Here is a 23,282-nt window from a genome sequence, read left to right as displayed (position 1 = left end):
TCTCACCTGAGATTTCTTTTTGTGAATGTGAATATCTCCTCCATCAGAGCGCGTGCACACAGCACATGTCACCACATAATCCAGCTAAAACAGGGCACCAGATAGAGAAATAACGGTTTAGAGTTAGAAAAATAAAACATTCACGTGCACGAAGCAGAACGCATTCTGTCTTCATTTTTCTAGCCGTCTGGCTAAAAAATAAGATGTTTTGGATTGCCAATTTCTTTATTCTCTTTATTATAATGAAAATCCTACAGTTTTCAAGTCTGTGTTTTTTTATTAACTCAATGATACTGAAACCTTTTGCACAGATGTTTGCTGAGGGGCACAATCTATGAGTAAAGAAAGTCCTGCCAATATTGTTTAACACTAGCTTATTGGTCAGCTGGAGGAATAAGTGAGACACATGCACACTTTAAGGTAGAAAAGGGAAAAATAGAAACACTAATGAACACAAGCAACGCATTAGAGAGGTCAGAAACCATTAATGTAGCCCCCTCAAACAACCTGAAAACACTTGGGAGCAAGAAGCAAGCGTGGTAGCTCTGGACAACAATGCCCAGCTGAATTCTGACTGTAGCAAACATATTCTGGTTTTATTCAGCATCAAATAAAGGTGGAAACTGCTCTCCGCAGAGAAGTTCTGCAATGAGACTTTTGGGAGGAAGTAGAGAGAATGAAAACAATTTATTTTCCAGGATGTGTGCAATAAGCCAGTGGTCTCTCATTCCAAGATCATAATCAACAGAACTTTTAAGGCATCTTGAATGACTATAGTGATGTTCAGCTTCCCTAAGCGCCAATGTAACATAAGCAATAACCAACCAACCTACGAGTTAATTAAAAAAATAATTTTTGCTAGCTTCATGTTTCCACCACCAAAAAAAAGTTTTATTAAAGTTCTGATGTGAAGAGCAGCAAGATCCCAGCACAATACCTAACAGCTTTACTGCATTTCCACTTAGCAGTTCCACCTCTTAGCTGCACCACTATTGTGAACTCTAACTGAAACGTTGCTTGTCTAACAGTCTTGTTCACTCTCAGAAGCTATTAAACTTGACAAAGCCTTCTATTTTGCAAAACTTTCTTACAGAGCATAAAATTCAGCCCAGCTTCACTGGGTATAGTTAAAGGTTTTTTTGAGGAAAGCTATTAGGACTCTACTGAAAAAATAATAAACATTTCAGTTCATGTTCATTTAGACTCTGAAAGGCAAAATTGGAATCATGGTTTCTTCCAGTCCTCCAGAAGTGCTCAAATCTCCCAAGCTAGGGAAGAGAAGGGATAGAACAGATCCTTCCCTGAAATGTCTCCAGCATAAATAGCCCATGAAATTTAGATAAGCATTGCTGTTACCTTCTGTAGAATGAGGTTCAAGTAGACGCTCTCTTCCCAGTCAATGTCAGGGTCTCCCAGGCCAGGAAGCTTTTTAGAATCTCTCCGGTAAACTTCAACTTCAACCTGCTAAGAAAATATCATATCTCCTTGAAAAATATTACATAAAAGCACCAATATGCATACACAAAACTGACACCAGAAGCTGCATGTTGTGTAGCTTTCTGCTGTATTTTTCTGTCAGGCTCAGAATTGGTTGACCATGGAAATTCAGCCCTTGTGGAAGGCTTTGCTTGGAAGAAGTGAAGCTGGGGGAACTGGAGATGTGAGGGAGAATAGGTGAAAAAGGCAGGTCTGTGCAGGGGAATCTCAGTTTTGGACAGCAGCTTCATTTATTCCTTATGGTGGATGTGTTTTAGCAAAAATGAAATAAATAAAATGTTGTATACATATATACTTAACACAATCCCTTGGAATCAAACATGTCACAAAACCATTGCTCAACATCATCTAGCTGGTAGCTGTTGCTTTTTCCTAGGTGCAGCGGAAGACTCTGGGAAGACGAAGTCCACTAATTAATGCTTCTCAGAAGACATTTTGGTAACCTCTCTTCTAAATGTTTCACACTAACAGTACTGACTGAATCCCTCTACATATTACATACGAGATTTTCAGTGTACCAAAACCAAGCAAATAAAAAATTCCCAATAATCACAGAAAGCAAAACCCACTCTACCAATGCTAACATACTGACGCAACTGAGATAAATCTAAAACTTGACTTGAAGTAGTAACAGAGTTAAACTGCAGTTTTACACTTTACAAAAATATCTGGAGCACGGTTAAATCTCTGACCTGCTGTACAACACAAAATAGGGTGACAAGTAGCACACTTCACAGATGTCAAAGCCATGTGCTACCACGACAGAGTATCTGGAAAAGCGTTTGGTTTTCTCTTTGTTTGTCAAGTATCTTTCTTGGTTAACACAGTAACACACTTTAACAGATGTTTAAGAAATGTCTGGAATATTGTGACCAGTTGACATCACTGCAAACAGGGCAATTCATGAACCTTTTTTTTTTTTGCTTTGGTTGGGGCAAAGCAGAGTAGAGATTATTTGTTAGAAAACAGATTGTCATAAAGGTCAGAATATGTGAACAAAATCAAATGGAATAAGATTAAGCCCTGTAGTAACTGTGTATTTATTTCAGCTCCTCTGGGAAGCATAAAGGTACAAAACCAAGATATAATGAAGAACAGTTAAACAGTACAGTATTTCAGGGTTGACACCATCATTAGATAACATGAAAGCTGTATGCACTGTTTTCTATTTTTTTTTTTTTTTTACATTTATATCTTTTAAAAATGCCTATAAACTTATACATCACCATTCTCTTGTTTTTATTTCTTCCAAAGCTCCTAACCATTCTACTGGCGATATAATCACACAAACTACTGAGGGTTACTGTAAAAAAATAACAGCAGCTGAGGGAAACAATCTAATTTACATTAATCTCTAAACAACGGTGATACTTGCACTTTCATGTCTAAAAGCACAGAAACATCACATTCGCAAGATTCCAGAAATACCCTGCGAAACAAAAGCTATCCTGTCTCTGAAGGAAGGATGCAGCGAGAGGACTGGGTGAAGGCAGGACTGAGAAGTTCACAGAATCACAGAACCTTCTTGGTTGGAAGGGACCTTTGAGATCATCCAGTCCAACCAACAAAAAAAAAAAAAAAAAAACCCAAACCAAAACCAAACCAAACGCCCACAACCCCACACCGCACCCACCCACAAACAGACACAAACCAACAATCTCGGGCACTAGAGCATGCCCTGAAGTGCCATGTCTACATGTTTCTTAAATACCTCCAGGGATGGCGTCTCCACCACCTCCCTGGGCAGGCTGTTCCAGTGCCTGACCACTCTCTCAGTAAAGTCATTCTTCCTAATATCTAATCTAAACCTCCCCTGCCCCAACTTTACACCATTTCCTCTGGTCCTGTCATTATTCCCTTGGGAGAAGAGGCCAACACCCACCTCTCTGCACCCTCCTTTCAGGTAGCTGTAGAGGGCAATGAGGTCCCCCCTCAGCCTCCTCTTCTCCAAACTAAACATGCCCAGTTCCCTCAGCCTCTCCTCATGTGACTTGTTCTCCAGACCCCTCACCAGCTTGGTGGCTCTCCTCTGGACACGCTCCAGCAGCTCAATGTCCTTGCTGTAGTGAGGGGCCCAGAACTGAACACAGCACTCGAGGTGAGGCCTCACCAATGCCCAGTACAGAGGCACCATCACTGCCCTGCTCAACTGTTGCAGGGTAAAACTCCAGCTCCATCTAACGCCAGGGCAAGAGAGCTCAAGTGCTCAGCAGACACCACCTCACTCTCTTCTGCCTCCGTATCCACGGAGCCTTTACTTTAATCCAGCCAGAGTTTAATCATCTCTTAACGACGAAGTTTAAACATCCTTTTGCAGAAGTCGGCTACTAATGTTTTCTGAAATTAATTCACACGCTGAACTACTTCTCCCCAGCGATTACAAAGCCATTGCACAACAACTCTTTCACGGAACAGCCCCCCAATCCTGTCACAGATAAGGACAGAAAAAGCACCTCTCTTTAATCACTTTTTCCCTAACCACTAATTTAGGGTAGGATTCCTGGGCAGTATGACCTGTGGGTCAGGGCACGGTGGATCACCATGAATCACTGCCATGGCTGTTCCCCGAGCCACGTGTTTAAACCACACGGTATTCCAAAGGAAATTAATTTAGGGAATTTGGGGAATTCATTTTTTTTGGCCAGGCAATAAACTGCACAGGGTACAGATCTCTGTTTAACTGGTCCAACTGGGGCAGAACAGGGGTGACCTCTTCCCAGAGAGAAAGGAGCCGCCAGCATTCAGAAGCAACAGAGGTAGCACCCATCCGACCCCAGAAAGACAGAAAACGGACTTCCAAATGCTTTCCACGGCACTGGCATCTGTTGGACGTGTTTTGCAGCTCCTGCTCGTTCCCAGGTAAGCATCCCCAGAGAGCATCAGGAGGAGAAGTCAGCCCTACCCAGCACTAGGGCAGTAGTTACACCAAGCAGCCAGCGTTTGCTACAGCAGCCAGTAATTTTGGATGCCTTAATTTCCTCACCACCGAAGAAGGGTCTGCTTTATAAAACGCAGTGATATAAAGCAGACCAGGGTGCTTTAACAAGCGGCACCACCGCTCCCTGTCTGACTTCACAGTGCAGGCACCCGAATTACAAGTCACTTTTAAAATAAATAAATAAATAAATAAATAAATAAAATCTCACCCCTTATCTCATAAACGCCTCTACCTGCAACAGTTTCTTTCCAGAGATAGCAAAAAGGCATCTCAACATAAAGCAAAGTGCTAAATCGGGGTTGGCCAAAACACACAGCACTTTCCAGGGGCTCGGTTTCCCACGCAAGTGCCCACACAAATTAATCTCAGCTACCCTCTACTAAGACAGTGCCAGGCAGGTGAAGGTGGCCATGCGGTATTGCGTGAAATAAATCAACAGGCTCAGTTCAACTCATGGCAAACGGTGTCGTTGTCACCAGCACTGTGCAGTCTCGGGCAGGGCCAGGGATGTAAGAAAGACTGGGGCTGACACCATTCAGACCCTGCAGCCACCTGCTCAGCATTAGACAATAAAGAAAGCATCCAAATCAATCATTAAAAGTAACAAAAAGAACCCAACAACCCTCATAACTAAGAACTTTAAACACAATTTTTCACCTTTTCATACATGTTAATCACTATTGTTTAAAATCAGCAATCTAAACTCCTTGGCAGGCTGACCTAATTTGTCCACATCTCTAGGAAGCTTGTTCAGCATCTGTACGCTTCTCTTCCTGGTACTACATATAAACACCGTAAATGCCAAGAACGTAAAAATCAAAATCAGAAGCCTCAGAAAGCCCCATGACTCAGGTTCCTTAAGTGCAAAAGAACCGCAATTGTAAGATCCCATAAATGCTGTAGAAGTAGCTACCTTTTTAATTATCATCAAAAGATTTTCTTCATTGAACTTCAAATCCAAAAAAATCAAGGGGTAAGTACTAACCTTTTATATTTCAGTGAATCATTTCAAGTTAATGTAGCCATTTGGGATTGACAGCACGGGAAACAGAAGACCAACATGTTTGCTGTTCTGACCTTTAAGTACTTGGACATCAACAAATAGGAGCATCATCAGAGATCTCAACGAGCTCCCAGTAACAGAAACCATTACGTGAGTTCAGGTTAAGTCAGTGCTGAGCACAGTGCTTCCTAAATGAAGGGAAACACCTGCCTTGGAGAAATCACATGGTAAATAGGAGCCTGATTTTTTTATATCTATAAAATAATATATAATACATAGATAAAAATTAAAAATTTATATAATTTCTTGGTATACACCATACTTTTCATCAGAACACTGTTTTGTGATATTCTAGGCTTAATTCATGTTGTCACATTTGGCCTTCGGGCTTAAGCAATGATATGGGCTAGAGAACATGCTGGATTTCGGACAGCTGAGTCCTCCCAAGAAAACAAGTCTGTCTCAGCTGGGGATCTAGGAGACACTGGGTCATTTTCCAGGTCTCCTGCTGATTCACTTAGCCATACCTCACCCCTATGTTTGTTTATCTGGCTTTAGATTAGATATGTCTTCCTGCAAGCGTGAAAATTTCTATTAATAGAAAGAACTACATATATACTAATTAATTTTTCCCAGTGAAATGCAAAAGCCAACCTGGATATTTCCTCATTCAAGTCAAGGTGACGACCCTTCTACAGTTTCAGCAAGCTGAAATCTATTATTCCACCTTTATAAAGTTTTCACAGGGTTGCCAAGCTAATGCTAGAAAGGAGAATTACATCAGCTAGGCTTACCACCTACGTGTCACAGACATTTTTACCCTGTTACTTCTTCACAAAGCCCAGTTAATCACATTCGGCTAGACAGCGCCTGGGAAAATACTTTATTTTGAGAACTCTTTCCAATGATTAATCATCCTCCTGGCTGGAAGTGTGCAACTTCATTTAATTCAGCTGCTTTCTTTTTGCCAGCCTCTGGTTCTTGTCATGCCTATTTCCACTATATTAAGAAGGTCTTTAATACTAATTTTGGGGGATTTTTTGTAATTTGTTAATTTTTCAGATAAACTAGACAGAATTCATTTAGGAGGTCTCATAGCAGGGCAGCTCTGCACATCTTGTGCCCCTTTTGCATTCTTCTAGTATTTCACCAGTATCGGGAGTTTTCTGGTACTGGCACAGCACTGGTGTACACATTCTTACTACTCCTTCAGGACCACAATTTTTCTGCACAGCAACATGATTGTATGCTAAATAACTTGCCCTCTGTGCCTTGCCTGTCCTTTCCAGAGCCTGCATGCACGCCTGGCACTGACATATTGAACTATGCTAATAAATGGATCCACATCTCCCAGGAATTAGGCTGCTTAGTCCGATGGTCATACCCTCATTACAATTTATGCAGCACCAGTCTGTCTCATCTGCAAGTCTGAATCCACTGTAATTTTATGATCCCAATTGCTGGTCCCTGCAGAGCCTCCTTACACCATTTCCCCCTTTGACTGTTCCATTTTGCCACTCCTGCTGGCCAGGACCTCCACCATCATCCCACTCTTCTTCGACCCACTTCTTTTCCATGCATGGTAAATGTTCAGGATACCTTCTGAGACAGCTCTGGCACACTAGTCAAGCGATGGCCCATCTCTAGAACTTCATGGGCTTCTGTGCCGCAATGCCTGTGCCTACTCTGGAGTGACACCAGAGGTCCTGCAGAGCCCCGCAGCAACTCCTGCCCACAGCTACTCCCACCTACAACACATTATTATTGAAACTCTTGGCAGGACCTATCATCCCTACCAAAAGAACACCCTGAGTGCAAAGCTTCTATTAATGTTAACGTATTTTATTCATAGAAATATGCCTTTTGGAGATGTATGGACTGTGGACTGGTTATCTTTACAAAAGAACTCAAGTCATACAAAACAACAATCTTGTACTGGAAGCCCATACAACACGTTAGTTGTACAGAGAACTGGAACATTTTTAACCTAAAACCCAGAAAAAAACATCCGAGATCCCAGTCTAGGTTTAAAATCTTTGTGATAAACTAGGTACTTTTTCCACCATGCCTATTTGCTCCCCAAAAATTCCCCGCATATGCCTTATCTTTTTAATTAACATTAATAATATGAACACTAGGACATTAGCACCCCCCTCTAAAAAAAACCACAAAAAACCTAAAACACCACCTCACTCAGAAGAGTATTAATTCTATGTAGCTCCCAAGGCATTAGAACTGTTTGATGAAACCTGCGTGGATTGAAAATCACCCTGTTTGCAAAGCTTAGTGCGTAAGCCTTTGAAAAACTCCCAAAAAGAAGTCTGCAATCAAAATCAACTCTGGCTGTCAGCTGGGCAGCACGGAAAGAATGGGGTAATAAGAACAGGGTTTACAAGGAGTACTATTTTGTTGGCATTCAGAAGCCATTCAAAAAAAGAGAAAGACCCTAGTTTTCTGTTAAGCAGAAGTCTAATGGGATTACAGGTCTGTCCAGTAGTAGCACTGCTTTCCAGGGTTTTTTCAGACCACGTTCACTAAAAAAAAATAAATAAAAAACAGTAAAAGGGAGGGAGTTGAACATGAAAAGGGAGAGGAAGAGGAGAGTGCAGCAGCACCACCACGGCATGAAGTTGGAAGCAAGGAGATGTTTCACAGCCTGCAGGCAGTCACAGACACGCACGTATCCCATCCAGATCCTTTCCAAGCAGAAGTGTTGGCTCTCCAGGACACAAGGCATCAGAAGAGCCCATCCATGCAGGTGTGATACTCAGGAGTCTGGTATGAAAGCAGCTATGTAATCAATACCTACCATGCTTCACACAGCACAAGGCATTTGGTTACAAATTTGGACCATGAAAGAAGATACATTTTACCAGTTTAAACAACCACAATAAAACTTTTTTAAAAGACATCTTTTATTCCCCTAAGAGAAAAGTCAGAGAAAATATCTGAAGTACAACAAAGAAGTGGTGCTAAATGCTAAAAACCAGCCATTAAACAATGCCAGGACAAAAATAAGCTATAGTTAACTATAACTGCAATGTTAATATAAATTATCGTTATATTCCCAAGCTGGGCAGAACATTAACCCTCCTTTTCTTTCTGGATCCTTTGAACACATAAAAGTAACTTGAAACACTTCATACAGCACCAATAGTGCTATCGTAGCAAGACAACTTATGGATGTGAAGGAGAGAGAATTTGTGACTACAGCAGCTTTTTACTAGAACCAACTGATCAGACAGCAAGAACAAACATCGACCCATAAGAAGTTATCTTTCACTCCTTTCACCACAAAAACCAACCTATTGTTCCCCAACCTATGCAAAGACATCAATTCTGACTCCCAAACATCAACTCTCCAGTGAACCGAAAATACAGCACCTTCAATGGATTCTCAAAACCCAATATACTTGTGGGCTTCTGCATCATCTCCATGACTAATGTCACCAAGGCTACCATTGATACAAACCCATTTTGGAGGCAGCAATCAAGCTGTGATAAGCTACTGGAACGCTTAGAAGAGTCCTAAAAAAGGCAGTAAGAGAAAAATCCTGGTCCTCTAGTAGAAGTGGACCTCCATGAGCATGCAAATGAGAAAGGGCATCTACTTTCTGTTTTACTTTCACTGTAGCTGTGAAACACTTCAAATCCCAGTAGGCTTGCTTCTAACAATGTTAAAAGAAAAAAATACCTGCACACCCCCTTAAAACTTTCAGAATATGATTTAAAGATGTAGCAATGCTAAGTTTTGAATCAGCCTCACAAATGTTTCAACCTAATTTAATACACTGGTAATAGTAGTAGTGGTAATGGTATGGGTTATATTGATTTCTACATCTAAAAAAAAAGTCAATAAGCCTCATGACGCTGATTTAATGCGGAGCATTCTACCCTGGTCTGAACATTTTATGGTATTTTTACCAGGTGTCAAGCCTGAGATTAGCAGCTATTAGAAGGTAGGCTCAAGTCTGAGCCAAAGCTACTCAGTACCAGAAGAGGGTTTGTGTGCAGCAATTCCTGTTCATCTTGCTCTTGGGGAGAGGGTGGAAGTTATTCATAAAAAAAGGAAACGTGGTCGGACTCGATGATCTGAAAGGTCCCTTCCACCTAGGCAATTCTATGATTGAAAACAAGACTGCTGCTTGAAACTCAGCAGCAACACAGATCTGTGTGACAAATGCTGAAATCTTTGCAATATCTCTGGCTTTAGCACCTCCTCCAGCTCATTGGAGTAAGTCTGGCTGCACAGAGACTGACCTGCCAAAAAGTGTCCAAACTTTCCCTACAGCATGGAGCTGCCATTACAGCAGTGTTTGCTTCTTTGGGCAAAAGCTCCCCACCTTCAGACAATGGAGACGCAGGTCACTCCTCGCTTCCTTGTCTAGAACATATCAACAACATGATGCAATTGAGGAGGAAAAGACAGTATCCCAGGAGCTGCCAGGACTCTTTGGCACAGAAATAGGGCATTTTCTCAGAATAAGAAATCACCACGAATGGCTTGGAGGTCACTACTTCAATCTCCAAAGACTTTGGCTTCACATGCATTTAACAAGCTGGGAGAAGTCAGAATAACACAGACCTGTACGTGAAGCAGTGCTTGTGTGCTTTGTAACAGGCTGCCAAGCATCATTGTAGAATATACACCAAATAAGACAATATGAACTGATCCAACCAAGTCACCCATGAAAATCCATCTGCTCACTCATCCGCTCAGCATCGACAGACCTGCCTCTATTAAATGGGAAGAAAATCAAAGGAGTTTGGTATTTTCTGGAGCGTGCAGACAAACCCTATGGGAAGGGTGTATCCCCAGTCCTGTCACATAGAGAAGCTGCAGAAGGGACAATGGCATTGACAACAGATTACGTTATAAACCTTGCCTAGAATATTTATATCCAAGATAATATTTAAAAGGGAACAATTGTGTTTAACAGTGCAACAATGTACTAAAATGAAAAAGATTCTTTTGGATGTCATAAGGAGCTTTTTTCTCAGGATTATGACCACTGTAATTTTCAGTGACAGTAACTGTAAAGGACAAAGATAAGAAAGCCCTCCAAAACAGAATTCCAATTCCCTTTTCCCGGATACTATTAATTATTCAGAAGTTGCACCTGATCCTCCTGGAATGCACTCTGGAGCCCCCATAAAGGCAGAATAATGCCCAGTAGCTACAGCAACTTGACACTCACTTTAGCTATAAAGCTGAAACAAAGCCCTCTGCAATAAAGCGACTGTAAACTGTTTTATGCAAGATGCAAAGTTCAGCTGCAGATAGCAAATCTTTAGAAAAAGGCTGGTGTTTCGATATTAATTACTCAGAATTCTCTCTCCCCAAACTACTTTGGTATAATCAAAAGCCAAACCAACAGAAAGAGCAGTAAGTGACCTAAAAAGCTGACTGTGATTTCTAGTGTCTCTGGATAAATCAGAGCAGCAAGAAAGAATCTCAGACTCCAGTGTCTTGCAGAAGTTCCTTCAAAGGTCCAAATGGGACAAGTTGGTGCCCCAACAGCAGTTGCTCATCTGTGATGCAATCACCCAGGAGAATCTATTCATAGCTCCCACTTGTTGGCATGAGAAATGCAGAGTGACTGTATCTTCTGCTACTCATTCATGACCTGCAGGCAAGAAACTTTGCAGCCCTGATCATACAAAAGGCAGTATTTATGCCCGACCTCTGCCAACACCATGCTGACATTTAGCTTCAACATTCAACTTGAAAGACATACTGCAGCTGCTACATGTATTTGTAGGCAAGGATATGGCAGGGTGTTTGCAGGTGGAATAAGAGCCTTGGAGAATGGCAGTGGATTATCCTCTTTCATCGTTCAAGCTGCAGGATGGCTGATGACACGTGGAAAGTGTTGCTCAACAGACAGTGTTCGTAGTCTGGTCTGTACTCATCAGGCACTGGCAGTTCACAGGCAGCTACCAGCAAACGTGCTTTTTAAACTGAAACGTATACAAACAATTCATTCTGTCACACTTACCTGTGAATGGGAGACCCGCTGAAGTCAAAATCATTCAGACTAGGTTGCAGAAATAGCTGCAATATTTCCTATCCCGAAGAAGCTCTGCTAGTTTAAATACACCCCTGAACTTCTTTCAAAATGTCTTTGCCCTTCCTGTCCTTTCTCGCATCTCTTGCATGTTATTTAGGACTTCACAACAGCAACACTCACCTTATGTGAATGTGGGATTACCAGACAGATGCCATCTTAGAGCAAACTCGCCTGTATGCACAGAACACTGGCGGGTTACTGATGTAATGGTGCATATAATGGAAAACACCCCACAACATCTGGTATAAGAAAATGGGACTTGCACAACCGAGTTCCTTCCTGTTCCCAGCCATCTTTCAAATGCATTGGCCAACTTCAGGCAAACTTGGCAAAGGCCTCGCGGATCCTATCATTGTGATAATCAGCAGATACCCTCACCTTACTACTGTTGCTGAAGAAGGGTCAGGAAAACTCAAGTCCTTTTCTAACTTCTCAGCCACCATTTGCCATGAACCATCCCACAGCGCCGGCTACCTTTTGCACTGGTAGCAGCCAGGGAGGAAAAAAAACAAAAAAACACACAATAAAAAAACAGAAAAAGACCACACAGGGTAAAGGGACATTGCTGGAGAGACACAGGACAGAGCTATGAGATGAGGGGCTGGACTTTGGAGGGGTCCAGGAAATACTGCAGGAATGGAGTCACAGCAGACAAGAAGAGAAGCAAGATTAGTAGAGGTGGATTTTTACAAGGGATCAGACATATCCACAGGCCTGGCTTTATTATTCTGCAACTCACTGAACAGTTAATTTTACCCTTTTTTTATTTAAAGGGAATGAAACACTTGCCCACTGAAGCAAATGGCAAAATTCTCACCAACTTCAGAGGAGCTGGGATTTCACCTCAAGATTTTCCAAGGATTTGTAACTTCTAAACACACACCTCAAGGCAAATTTGACATTGGTGTATCTACAATAGTCTAGATCAAAATGTTTAAAAACTAGGCAAACCACTGTAACTGTGATCAGATTCCAAAGAGGAATAATTACATTTAACATTCATTAATATGAAGACTTACCACACAGGACCTTTTCTTTTGGATCAAAGTAATTTGCTTGATTTATAAACCTATTTGCAGTCCTATCATTAAAAGCCACAGACCTTATAAGGTTTATTAATCTTCATGTATGAAATATATAAAGCAACAGTAATGGTTATAAATAAGATAGTGCTAGGAAAGCTAAAAAGAAAACATCTGATGTATAAAATATTTCTATTTGGTACAAAAATATAAAAGGAAGTAAAATATCGCATTATAAAAATTTAATTTATATTTTGTTGTCACTTAAAGGCTGCAATTGCAGTTAGGAAACTGGACAGATATGTTTGGTAAAGACAGACATTACAAGAAGAACCATTAGCGTGATTTGCATGATACATACTATCATGTTCTTATTCCTGAGGACTGATATTAGTTAAGAAAGTTAAAACAGGCAGTGATTTCACCATATTTGATAAGGTTCAGCACAGTTCCCAAATACTTAAGTTTAGCCTTTATCAGGCAATGAGCGAGAATTATGCTTTCTTTTCATAGTTAACTTGGGATTTTAACGAGAGAAGGACCTGGGGGTATTGGTCAATAACCAGCTGAATGTGAGCCAGCAGTGTGCCCAGGTGGCCGAGAAAGCCAACAGCATCCTACCTTGTACTAGAAATAGCTTGCCCAGCAGGACTAGGGAAGTGTCTTGCTGTACTTGGCACTGGTGAGGCTGTTCCTTGAGCCCTGTGTCCAGTTTTGGGCCCCTCACGCTGATTCCAGAGCATGTCCAGAGAAGGGCAAAGAGGCTGTTGAAGGGTCTGGAGAACAAGCCTTACGAGGAGTGGCTGAGGGAAAACTGGGGTTGTTCAGCCTGGAGAAAAGGAGGCTGAGGGGAGACCTTATCACTCTCTAACAGCTACCTGAAAGGAGGTTGTAGCAAGGTGGGGGGTCGGTCTCTTCTCCCAAGTAACCAGCAATAGGATAAGAGAAAATAGCCTCAAGTTGCACCAGAGGAGGTTTGGATTGGATATTAGAAAAAATTTCTTCACTGAAAGGTTTATCAAACACTGGAACAGGCTGCCCAGGGAAGTGGTTGAGTTGCCATTCCTGGAGGTATTTAAAAGACATGTAGATGTAGTGCTGAGGGACATGGTTTAGTGGTGGACTTGGCAGTGCTAGGTTAATGGCTGGACTTGATGATCTTCCAACCAAAATGATTCTATGACTCTAAGATGAGTAGGCTGATTGTTCCTCCTTCTAACAATCAAGCAGAACTTAAGACCTTAAGGGAATAAAATGATCATGAACTGTTTGGGAACTTTTTCTTGTGCTAACCAAGAGCTTTTAGGGAGAAAGCCTCACACCTGTAAAAGAAAGCAAAGCAGGGCTCTGCTGTGCCTTGTTACAGGGATCTTTTAATTGTAGCACTGAAGTGCTTTGTGAGATGCTAGATAAATGGAAGGCAGGACAGAAAAACCATTATGGATCATCAATCTTAATTCCTAAACAGGATTCTCCTGCCAAATATTTTTCTGTGCCCTGTTTTGTCCCTTTGAAGTATTCTGAAGAATGAGACTTCCAGTATTTCTTCTCAAGGTTGTTCCTTGAACAAAGCTCTGGGCAAGATATGCTAAAATCCTAGCCTTGGACCATTTGATAACAAAATCCTCTTGTACCTTCCACAGACTAACGTGTGGTAACACCGAAAGGCTCCGGCTGGGGAGAACAGAGGAGACTGTACCCACAAACCAGTTGACTCATCGCCTGTTCACTGAACAACCGCAGTCACAGTCTGATCTTGAAAACAGCAAAGTCAACTCGCACATAATCTCTGTTCTCTCCCAGTTCCTTTATTCTTGATATTCAGTTCTGCAAAGCTATTCTCACTACTCACATGGGTTTCAGTGCTACTGTAATTCCTTACAACCTAATCTTTCTCCTGTCATTTATTGATCTAGTTGCAGATCACAGCTTAACGGCATAAGAATGCCCTAAGGTCAACATTTTAGCTTGCCTTAGAGCGAGAGGTGCTCCAACTTGTGAAGTCTAGCTTCTGAAATTCAAGGTTAATTACACCACTCATTATTCCAACCCCTCTCAGAAAGGATGATGCATCACTGCCAACTTCGATGTGTTAGCATCCCCTCCTTCCGCCCAACTGCGCTTGGTCTATGACTAAGCCTGAACTGAATGGTAAACTTCAAAAAGTCAGACCCCATTTATCTCTAATGAGACAAAAGTAAAAGGCACGCAGGGCAATTTATAGCATCAGTTGGCAGCTAGAGATAGCAGCTTCCTCCCTCTTCAAAGACAGAAAATATCCTTCTGTAACCTTTGCACTTCACCAATCTGTAGCAGAAAATACTGTTTGCCCCCCTCATTTGAAAGCACACACCAAACACTAGCTTTTCATACCTGCACTGCCTTGAGATTCTTTCCTCACTGAATTATCACTTACTTTCTTCATTATTACCTAAGTTTATAGCTCAATATCAAAGAAAGCACCTTAGAATTAATTATAGCTCTTGCAAAAGTAATTCTTAATCACAAGGAATTCCTACCAAACATATTCTGTTATCTTCTTTTCAACAAGCAGAAGACATTCCTTCTGGATCAGCAAGTCACAGTCAGACAACAAAGATTTAACAAGCCTACGCATCTAACTGTTTCCAGCATCTAACTGTTTCCAGCATCTGCATATTGTACGTGAAGATGCAGAATCTGAAGCAATAAGAAGAACAAGTAAATTATAGAACTGAGAAAAGCTAATGGGACCCACACTCTTAAACGCTGGTTTAAACCAACCATAATCGAAATTACTTATGCGAAGAGAAACCAAAAAGTCTAGTTCTGTCTTTGCAATTCTAACAATGGCAGAAGAGGAATAAAAGATTAAAAATAAGAAAAGTGCAAGTTGTTCAAATGACTGGAACAGTCCGAATGATTGATGATGTTCATCAAGCAAATGAGAGGAAAGCAATAACATGGATATCATAGGACACACAGTGTGGAAACTATTTTCCACCAGCGTAGCTCTGGCATCAAAAAAGCCATTGTGACTGTGGCTAAGCAAGACAAGGCTGAAAGTTGAAACACGCTAATTAGTAACAGCAAGGCAAGAAATCACCTTATTCGAGATACTGACAAAGTAATCCTAGCTGCTACCTGACACTCGTACTCTATGAATTGCATCACCTTCCATTCCCCAATTCAAACACTCCACAAATCTGCTAAATCAGCTTTCAAAAATGGAAAGGATAAATAAACACGTGACTATTTAAGCACTATCAAACGTGGTCCCAGGCCACAGAGTAACCGATATTTTCAGATGTAACAGGTTGCTCACTGTTACCTTATTCCTGCAATATTATTTACCAGCCTTCCTGAATTTCTTCCCAGAAAAGCACGAGTGCGTGAAGCAATACGTAGTGTGCCTCCTCCAGAATACAGTCAGCAAAACAAGGGAAGGCACGCTCCATCAGTAAACAAAGGCAGCAGACAAAGATATGGGAGAAATAAGATTACAGAACGTTAATAAATCATCATATTTCAAACCATCTCTGTTGGATAAACTGGGTTATGGACCAAAAAACATGGGGGAGGGGAAAAAGCCCTGGTGGATAGACTAGACATTTAGGTTCTAATTACTAGTGTTATTATGGACTTGATTACGATAATCCAGAGCTCCAATTCAATTGCATATTAATTTCAACACTGAAAGCAGACATTTTCATACCTCTAACGAGCAAGCTGACGCTGTGTAACCCATAGATCAAACACACTATGCACTCTGCTGAACTAGTAGCCTGATGAGACTTTCAGGGAGCTCCAAGAAGACACTTTCACCTTTTCCAGGGTGCAAAACTCAGCTTAGCAGTGCTCTTCCATCCCTCACTGCCCCGGTGACTCAGATATGCTGCATTTGTGATACTGAATTATTCATTACAATTCTGTCAGATGGGGGAACCGGGTCTGGGCACCTTTTCTTCCCAATAAAGTTTCTGTCTGCTGCAGAGAACCAAGCACCGTCTCAGCCGCATGACTCAGGGCTGCCATGTTTCAGTGCAATTCATATTAAATTCACTTCTGATCCTGGCTTTCTTGTCACCCTATTTGACTGCTTAAGGAGAGTTCCTCAGAGACTGGAAGCAATATAAAGCAGTTCATTAAAAATGCCCCTGCAGCCCACACCTCCTTCCCGAGTCGGGAATTTACTGACTGTGACACTGTGAGGATGTTTTGGCTGTGCCTCAGACACAAATTTACTCCAGAAATAGGACAGGATATGAAAGCACCTCCATCCCGAAGGCTCATTAGGCTGCCAGGGATGTCACGAGCATATTCCAGGTCACAGATGATGGGATCCAGTTCTGTGTGGGAAAGAGATGTTCTCGTCACACCTGTGGCAGTATTCTTCTCTTCGTTTATGCCAGTCTGTCCCAGCACACATCGGAAATGGAGACAGTCTTGCAAAAAATGCACCATGAGCAGAGGCCATCAAGTAGCAGCTCCTTTATGTTCGTGTATTTAGACAACCAAACATCAGCAAAATACCATGATAAAGCACAGGAATTTCTGAGAAGGATAATCGTAAAAGAAAAGCCAAATCTTTGCATTTAAGACGTTGAGCTCCTTACAGAAAATCATAATAACAACCTAATAATGGCAGTGTTCCTTTTCCATGTTTCAAAGCAACAGCCAACAGGAGAGCCGGAGAAGGACTCTTTGTCAGGAAGTGTAGTGACAGGACAAGGGGTAATGGTTTTAAATTGGAAGAGGGGAGATTTAGATTAGATATTAGGAAGAAATTCTTTCCTGTGAGGGTGGTGAAGCACTGGAACAGGTTGCCCAGGGAAGTTGTGGATGCCCCATCCCTGGAAGTGTTCAAGGCCAGGCTGGATGGGGCTTTGAGCAACCTGCTCTAGTGGAGGTGTCCCTGCCCATGGCAGGGGGGTTGGAACTCGATGATCTTTAAGGTCCCTTTCAACTCTAACCATTCTATGATTCTATGCTGTCCTCTTCTGCAGAAGCCACCCTTCCTACTCACTGCAACACCTCCACAAACTTAGCACAACGGAAGAGCTGAGGCAGAACAGCTGTCTGTCTGTACTGACTTGCACATGTTGCAATCGTTGTTTGTTCCCACGTACTATCCACGTAACAAGGAGAGAATTTATCTGGGAAAAAAAGATGGAATTTTTTTGCCATTTCTCTGTTGCATTCAGACGGTGATGTGGAACTGCCATAAAGTATACCAAACAGCTCTTCTGGAGATGTCCTGTTTGCTTACAAAGTTCAAAAAAAAAAAAAACCAAAACCAAAAGAAACCAGAAAACCAAAAACCCAAAACAAAAATCCACTGCTCTGAAAGGTACAACAGACAGCAACGTAAAACTTGCCTTTCTGCTAGGTGCTGAGTTCAGGTTGTCAAATCTTCCAGCCACACAGATGGTGACAGTGAGTTAGAGATTCAGCTATGAAAATCCCGTGATTTTCAGTGGGAGTCATGTGCGGAGTCATGTGCCTGAAGTCATTTAGCTTTGGAAACTAACTGGTCTCCCAACACAGCCAATATTTGTTGTATTACAGGTCCAGATGCACATAAATGTGTAAACCATGGCTCCTGTTCAGTTCTGTTTCTGAAGCTGCAGCCACAACATCAGTAGCTTAAGCTTTTTGAAGACTTAACAGCCTGAATGACTACCCCATGCATTTGGCAGCAACTGTACTCCTCCACATTTATAGGATGCTGAAGAAAACAGGACCTACTCCAAAATCCAGGCAAGCTCAGAAAACGTACCAACACTGGCTTAAATTTTATCTTTTTTATTGCTTTGCCCTATAAACGCAGCACCCTGTTCAGGTGACAAAGCATGATGCAAGGCTGAAGGAATTAATACAACCCAGCTCTACTGGTCTATCACTGAAGTTTTACCTTAGTTCCCCTACTCAGCAGTTATCTCCATCAACATCATCCTAGCATCTGCCATGAGAAAGTAAAGCTTCTCTCTACAGAAAGATCAGAAGCTGATCAGCAGCCCTAACAAAGCATAACCCTTTATAAATGCCTTTTGCACTGGAAAGAGCCAGAGATATTACATCTAGATCTAATATAATTTTAAAATCAGAATCCCAAGTCCATTTTAACCATTTAACTGTAGGTTTCGGCAATGTACAGGACCCTTTATAAATGAGGATGAGGACTTACATTTTCCAGTAGGTCACATCAGCTGGTGTGTGAGGCAGCAGCAAAGGGGGTTTTTGTGTCTTAACGGTACGTAAAGACCAACAAGTAAAAGGGATTCTACCTTAAAAAGCACCTACTAAATCCCTTAACTATGAGCTATGCTCCACAGTGCCCTGCCTGCACAGATCCTGACAGATTGGGTCTCTGGTTTTGCTTAGAGACACCGAGGGAAGTAGTATCTTCAAAACATGGCAAAAAACCCCTTCAAGAGTATTACTGCAACATGCCAAGGAAAGAGGTAGTTGAATGCACTTCTCTGGAATCCAAGAATTGGTGTGATCGACATAGTCCAGAATTTGAGATGGCAGTTCTGCCCTGACACAGACCATTTTAAAAGCTTAATTGCTGTTTCACCCACACATGCGCAGTTTAGAAACTGGTGGGGTGGAAAAGAGAAGCAAATGGAAAGTTGCTTAGACCAGAGGGTCTACAAAGTAGATCATTTATAAGGCCTTTTAAAATAAGATTTTTGATGGTAGAGAAGTTTGCCATCATAAACTGATACACCACATTGTGAGATTTATTACTTCAAGCTGAAGGACATGGACCTGTTGGAACGGGTCCAGTGGAGGGCCACGAAGATGATCAGAGGGATGGAGCACCTCTCCTATGAAGACAGGCTGAGAGAGCTGGGGTTGTTCAGCCTGGAGAAGACAAGGCTCCAGGGACACCTCATAGCAGCCCACCAATATCTGAAGGGAGCCTCCAGGAGAGCCAGAGAGGGACTCTTTGTCAGGAAGTGTAGTGACAGGACAAGGGGTAATGGTTTTAAATTGGAAGAGGGGAGATTTAGATCAGATACCAGAAAGAAATTCTTTACTGTGAGGGTGGTGAGACACTGGAGCAGGTTGCTCAGGGAGGTTGTGGGTGCCCCATCCCTGGAAGTGTTGAAGGCCAGGCTGGATGGGGCTTTGAGCAACCTGCTCTAGTGGAGGTGTCCCTGCCCATGGCAGGGGGGTTGGAACTCGATGATCTTTAAGGTCCCTTCCAACTCCAACCATTCTACGATTCTAAGCTGTTGTGACTAAGCTGCATCCAAATTTCTTCTCATTCAGCCTTAAAATTGAGCAGAACCCCTAGTCTCAATCCTATCAGGTTCTTTCTGCTTATCCAGTATTATGCTTCAACTTAAAATCAAATGTTATTGCTGACACTTTTCAGCTCCAGTAAGCAAAGAAAAACCCCACAAGCAGGAAGGGCTTTTAATCACGCAGGATAGCCAGCAAAACCTGAAAACTGTTTGATAACCCGACACTTGTTTCTCCTTAACGTGAAGCGTCACACCATGGCATGCAAATGATGTGAACATGCCCTGTGTGCTCATCATCTCAGAAAACAAACACCACCATTGTTAGCATTCAGATAAACAGCCCCCCACCTCTCAATCCGGTTTTGTTGTCATTGTCATCAGTCCTACAGAAGATCACTGTGCTCAAAGCCACGCAGATCCTATTTTCATGAATATGAACTAGTGCTCTGAGATTTCATAGGACAACGATTCACCTCGCCAGTCTCTGTCAGCATTCTTCAGTCGCAACCTACAGCAGCCAGACAAATGCAGAGCAAATACATAGTGTCTATGGAAGAACTACAGTGAACTCGGTTCACTATATACCCAAGCTACAAAGAGACCCAACTTCTTCAGCAGCCCAAGGAGTATCTCAAGGATTACAGAGCCCCAGGAGCAGCGGTCAGGGACTCTGAGGTGAAGGTAGTTTCTTCATCAATCCTCCTGGTCAAAGGGAAGGGGGTTGATAGGGCCACTCGAATCTGGCAAATCAACAAATGGCTACAGGATGGGTGCCACAGCCACGGGTTTGGCTACTTAGACCACAGGACTCGCTTTGAGAAATCTGGTCTACTGGGGGCCAATGGGGTCCACTTGCCAGAAAAAGGAAAGAGTACCTTTGGCCTGAGGCTTACCAAGCTCATGAAGAGGGCTTTAAACTAGAGATGCCGGGGAAGGAGAACCTCAATCCATCCCAATCCTACCAGTATGATGCCAGTAATAGATACCCAGAGCCTGAGGAATGGTCACAGGTCAACACGACAGCACCTGGAGTGCAGCACAAAGGAATACCAGCCACTAAGACAGTTTCATCAACTTAAATGCCTCTATGCAAACGCATGTAGCACAGGGGATAAACAAGAGGAGCCAGAGACGTGCAGACACCTGTAGGGATATGATCTTACTTGCATCACAGAGATGTGGTGGGATGGCCCCTATGACTGGAGTGTTGGAATGGAAGGATGCAGGCTCTTCAGGAAGGACAGGAGACGAGGAGGGGGTGCTGCCCTCTACGTCAACGACCAGCTGGAGTGCATGGAGCTAAGAATGGATGAGGAGCTGACTGAGAGCTTATGGGTCAGGATTAAAGGGGAGGCAGGGACAGGTGATGTTACAGTGGGGGTCTGCTACAGGTCACCTGTAGACCAGAAGACCGAGTGGATGAGGCCCTCTATATACAGATAGGAGCAGCCTCACATTCACAAGACCTGGTCCTAAGGGAGGACTTCAACCGCCCCGGTATCTGTTGCAGGGACAACACAGCAGGGTATAAGCAATCCAGGATGTTCCTGGAATGTGTTGATGACACCTTCCTTCTCCAAGTGACTGAGGAGCCAACGAGGAGAGGTGCCATGGTGGAGATAGTGGAGTTCAAGATCCTTAGGGTGGCAAGGAGGGTGCACAGTAAGCTTACTACCCCGTACTTCAGAAGAGCAGACTTTGGGCTCTTCAGGGACCTGCTTGGTAGAGTACTGTGGAATAAAGCCCTGGAGGGAAGAGGGGCCCAAGAAACGTGGTTAAAATTCAAGGATCACCTCCTCCGAGATCAGGAGTGATGCATCCCAACTAAGAGGAAGTCAGGCAAAATGCCAGGAGGCCTCAATGGGTGAAAAAGGAGCTCCTGGACAAACTCAAACTCAGAAAGGAAGCCTACAGAGGGCAGAAGCAAGGACAGGCAGACTGAGAAGAGTACAGAGAATTTGTTTAAGCAGCCAGGGATCAGGTTAGGAAAGCTAGAGCCCTGATAGAATTAAACCTGGCCAGGGACGTCAGGGGCAACAAGAAAAGCTTCTACAGGTATGTCAGTGATAGAAGGAAGTCTAGGGAAAATATACTCCCTCTCCAGGAGGAAACAGGAGACCTGGTCACCCAGGAAATGGAGAAGGTTGAAGTGCTCAATGACTTTTTTGCCTCAGTCTTCACCAGTAAGTGCTCTAGACACACTACCCAAGTCACAGAAGACAAAGACAAGGACTGGGAGACTGGAACTGCCCACTGTAGGACAAGACCAGATTTGAGACCATCTAAGGAACCTGAAGGTGCACAAGTCCATGGGACCGGATGAGATACATCTGCAGATCCTGAGGGAACTGGCGGATGAAATTGCCAAGCCACTATCCATCATATTTGAGATGTTATGGTGGTCCAGTGAAGTTCATGCTGACTGGAAAAGGGGAAACATAACCCACATTTTCAAAAAAAGAAAAAAAGGAAGATCTGGGGAACTACAGGCTGGTCAGTCTCACCTCTATGCACAATAAGATCATGGAGCAGATCCTCTGGAACTATGCTGAGGCCCATAGAAAATAAGGAGGTAACTGGTGACAGCCAACATGGCTTCACTAAGGGCAAATAATGCCTGACAAATTTGGTGGCCTTCTATGGCAGCGTTACAGCATTGATTGATAAGGGAAGAGCAACTGATGACCTACCTGGACTTGTGCAAAGCATTTGACACAGTCCCGCATGACATCCTTGTCTCTGAATCAGAGAGACATGGATTGGACAGACAGACCCCTCAGTGGATGAGGAACTGGGTGGATGGTCGCACTTAAAGAGTTGTAGTCAACAGCTTGATGTCTAAGTGGCAACCAGTGACAAGTGGCGTTCCGCTGGGGTTGGTACTGGGACCAGTGCTGCTTAACATCTTTGTTGGAGACATGGACAGTGGGATTGAGTGCACCTTCAGAAAGTTTGCCAACACCACCAAGCTGTGTGGTGCAGTTGACATGCTGGAGGGAAGGGATGCCATCCAGAGGGACCTGGACAGGCTTGAGAGGTGGGCCCATGCAAACCTCATGAAGTTCATCAAGGTCAAGTGCAAGGTCCTGCAAGCGGGTTGGGATGACCCCAAACACATATACAAGCTAGATGGAAAACAGATTGAGAGCAGCCCTGAGGAAAAGGACTTGGGGATATTGGTTGATGAGAAGCTCAACATGAGCCAGCAATGTGTGCTCGCACGGCAGAAGGCCAACTGCATCCTGGGCTGCATCAAAAGAAGGGTGGCCAGCAGGGCAGGAGAGGCAATTCTCCCTCTCTACTCTGCTCTCGTGAGACCCCAACCTGGAGTAGTGTGTCCAGCTCCGGGGCCCCCAACATGAGAAGGACATGGACCTGTTGGAGTGGGTCCAGAGGAGCACCATGAAAATGATCAGAGGGTTGGAGCACCTCTCCTATGAAGACAGGCTGAAAGAGTTGGGATTGTTCAGCCTGGAGAAGAGAAGGCTCCAGGGAGACTTTATAGCTGCCTTCCAG

General features: G+C 43.1%; 1 protein-coding gene across 1 annotated transcript in view; it reads right to left on the bottom strand.

Annotated features, from left to right (window-relative positions):
* Nucleotides 1-23,282, bottom strand: part of KIAA0930 (KIAA0930 ortholog) — an 86,155-nt gene that overhangs the window by 18,279 nt on the left and 44,594 nt on the right. The window contains exons 3-4 of the mRNA XM_074152708.1: nt 1,357-1,464; nt 7-84 (exon numbers count right to left, since the gene is read on the bottom strand). Coding sequence (XP_074008809.1) covers nt 7-84; nt 1,357-1,464 — 186 coding nt within the window. The remainder of the gene's footprint in view (nt 1-6; nt 85-1,356; nt 1,465-23,282) is intronic.

Source organism: Numenius arquata, chromosome 1 (genome assembly GCF_964106895.1).
Source record: "Numenius arquata chromosome 1, bNumArq3.hap1.1, whole genome shotgun sequence".
Taxonomy (NCBI): Eukaryota; Metazoa; Chordata; class Aves; order Charadriiformes; family Scolopacidae; genus Numenius; species Numenius arquata.
The sequence above is the reverse complement of the archived record's forward strand: the minus strand, read 5'-3'. Positions and strand labels throughout refer to the sequence as shown.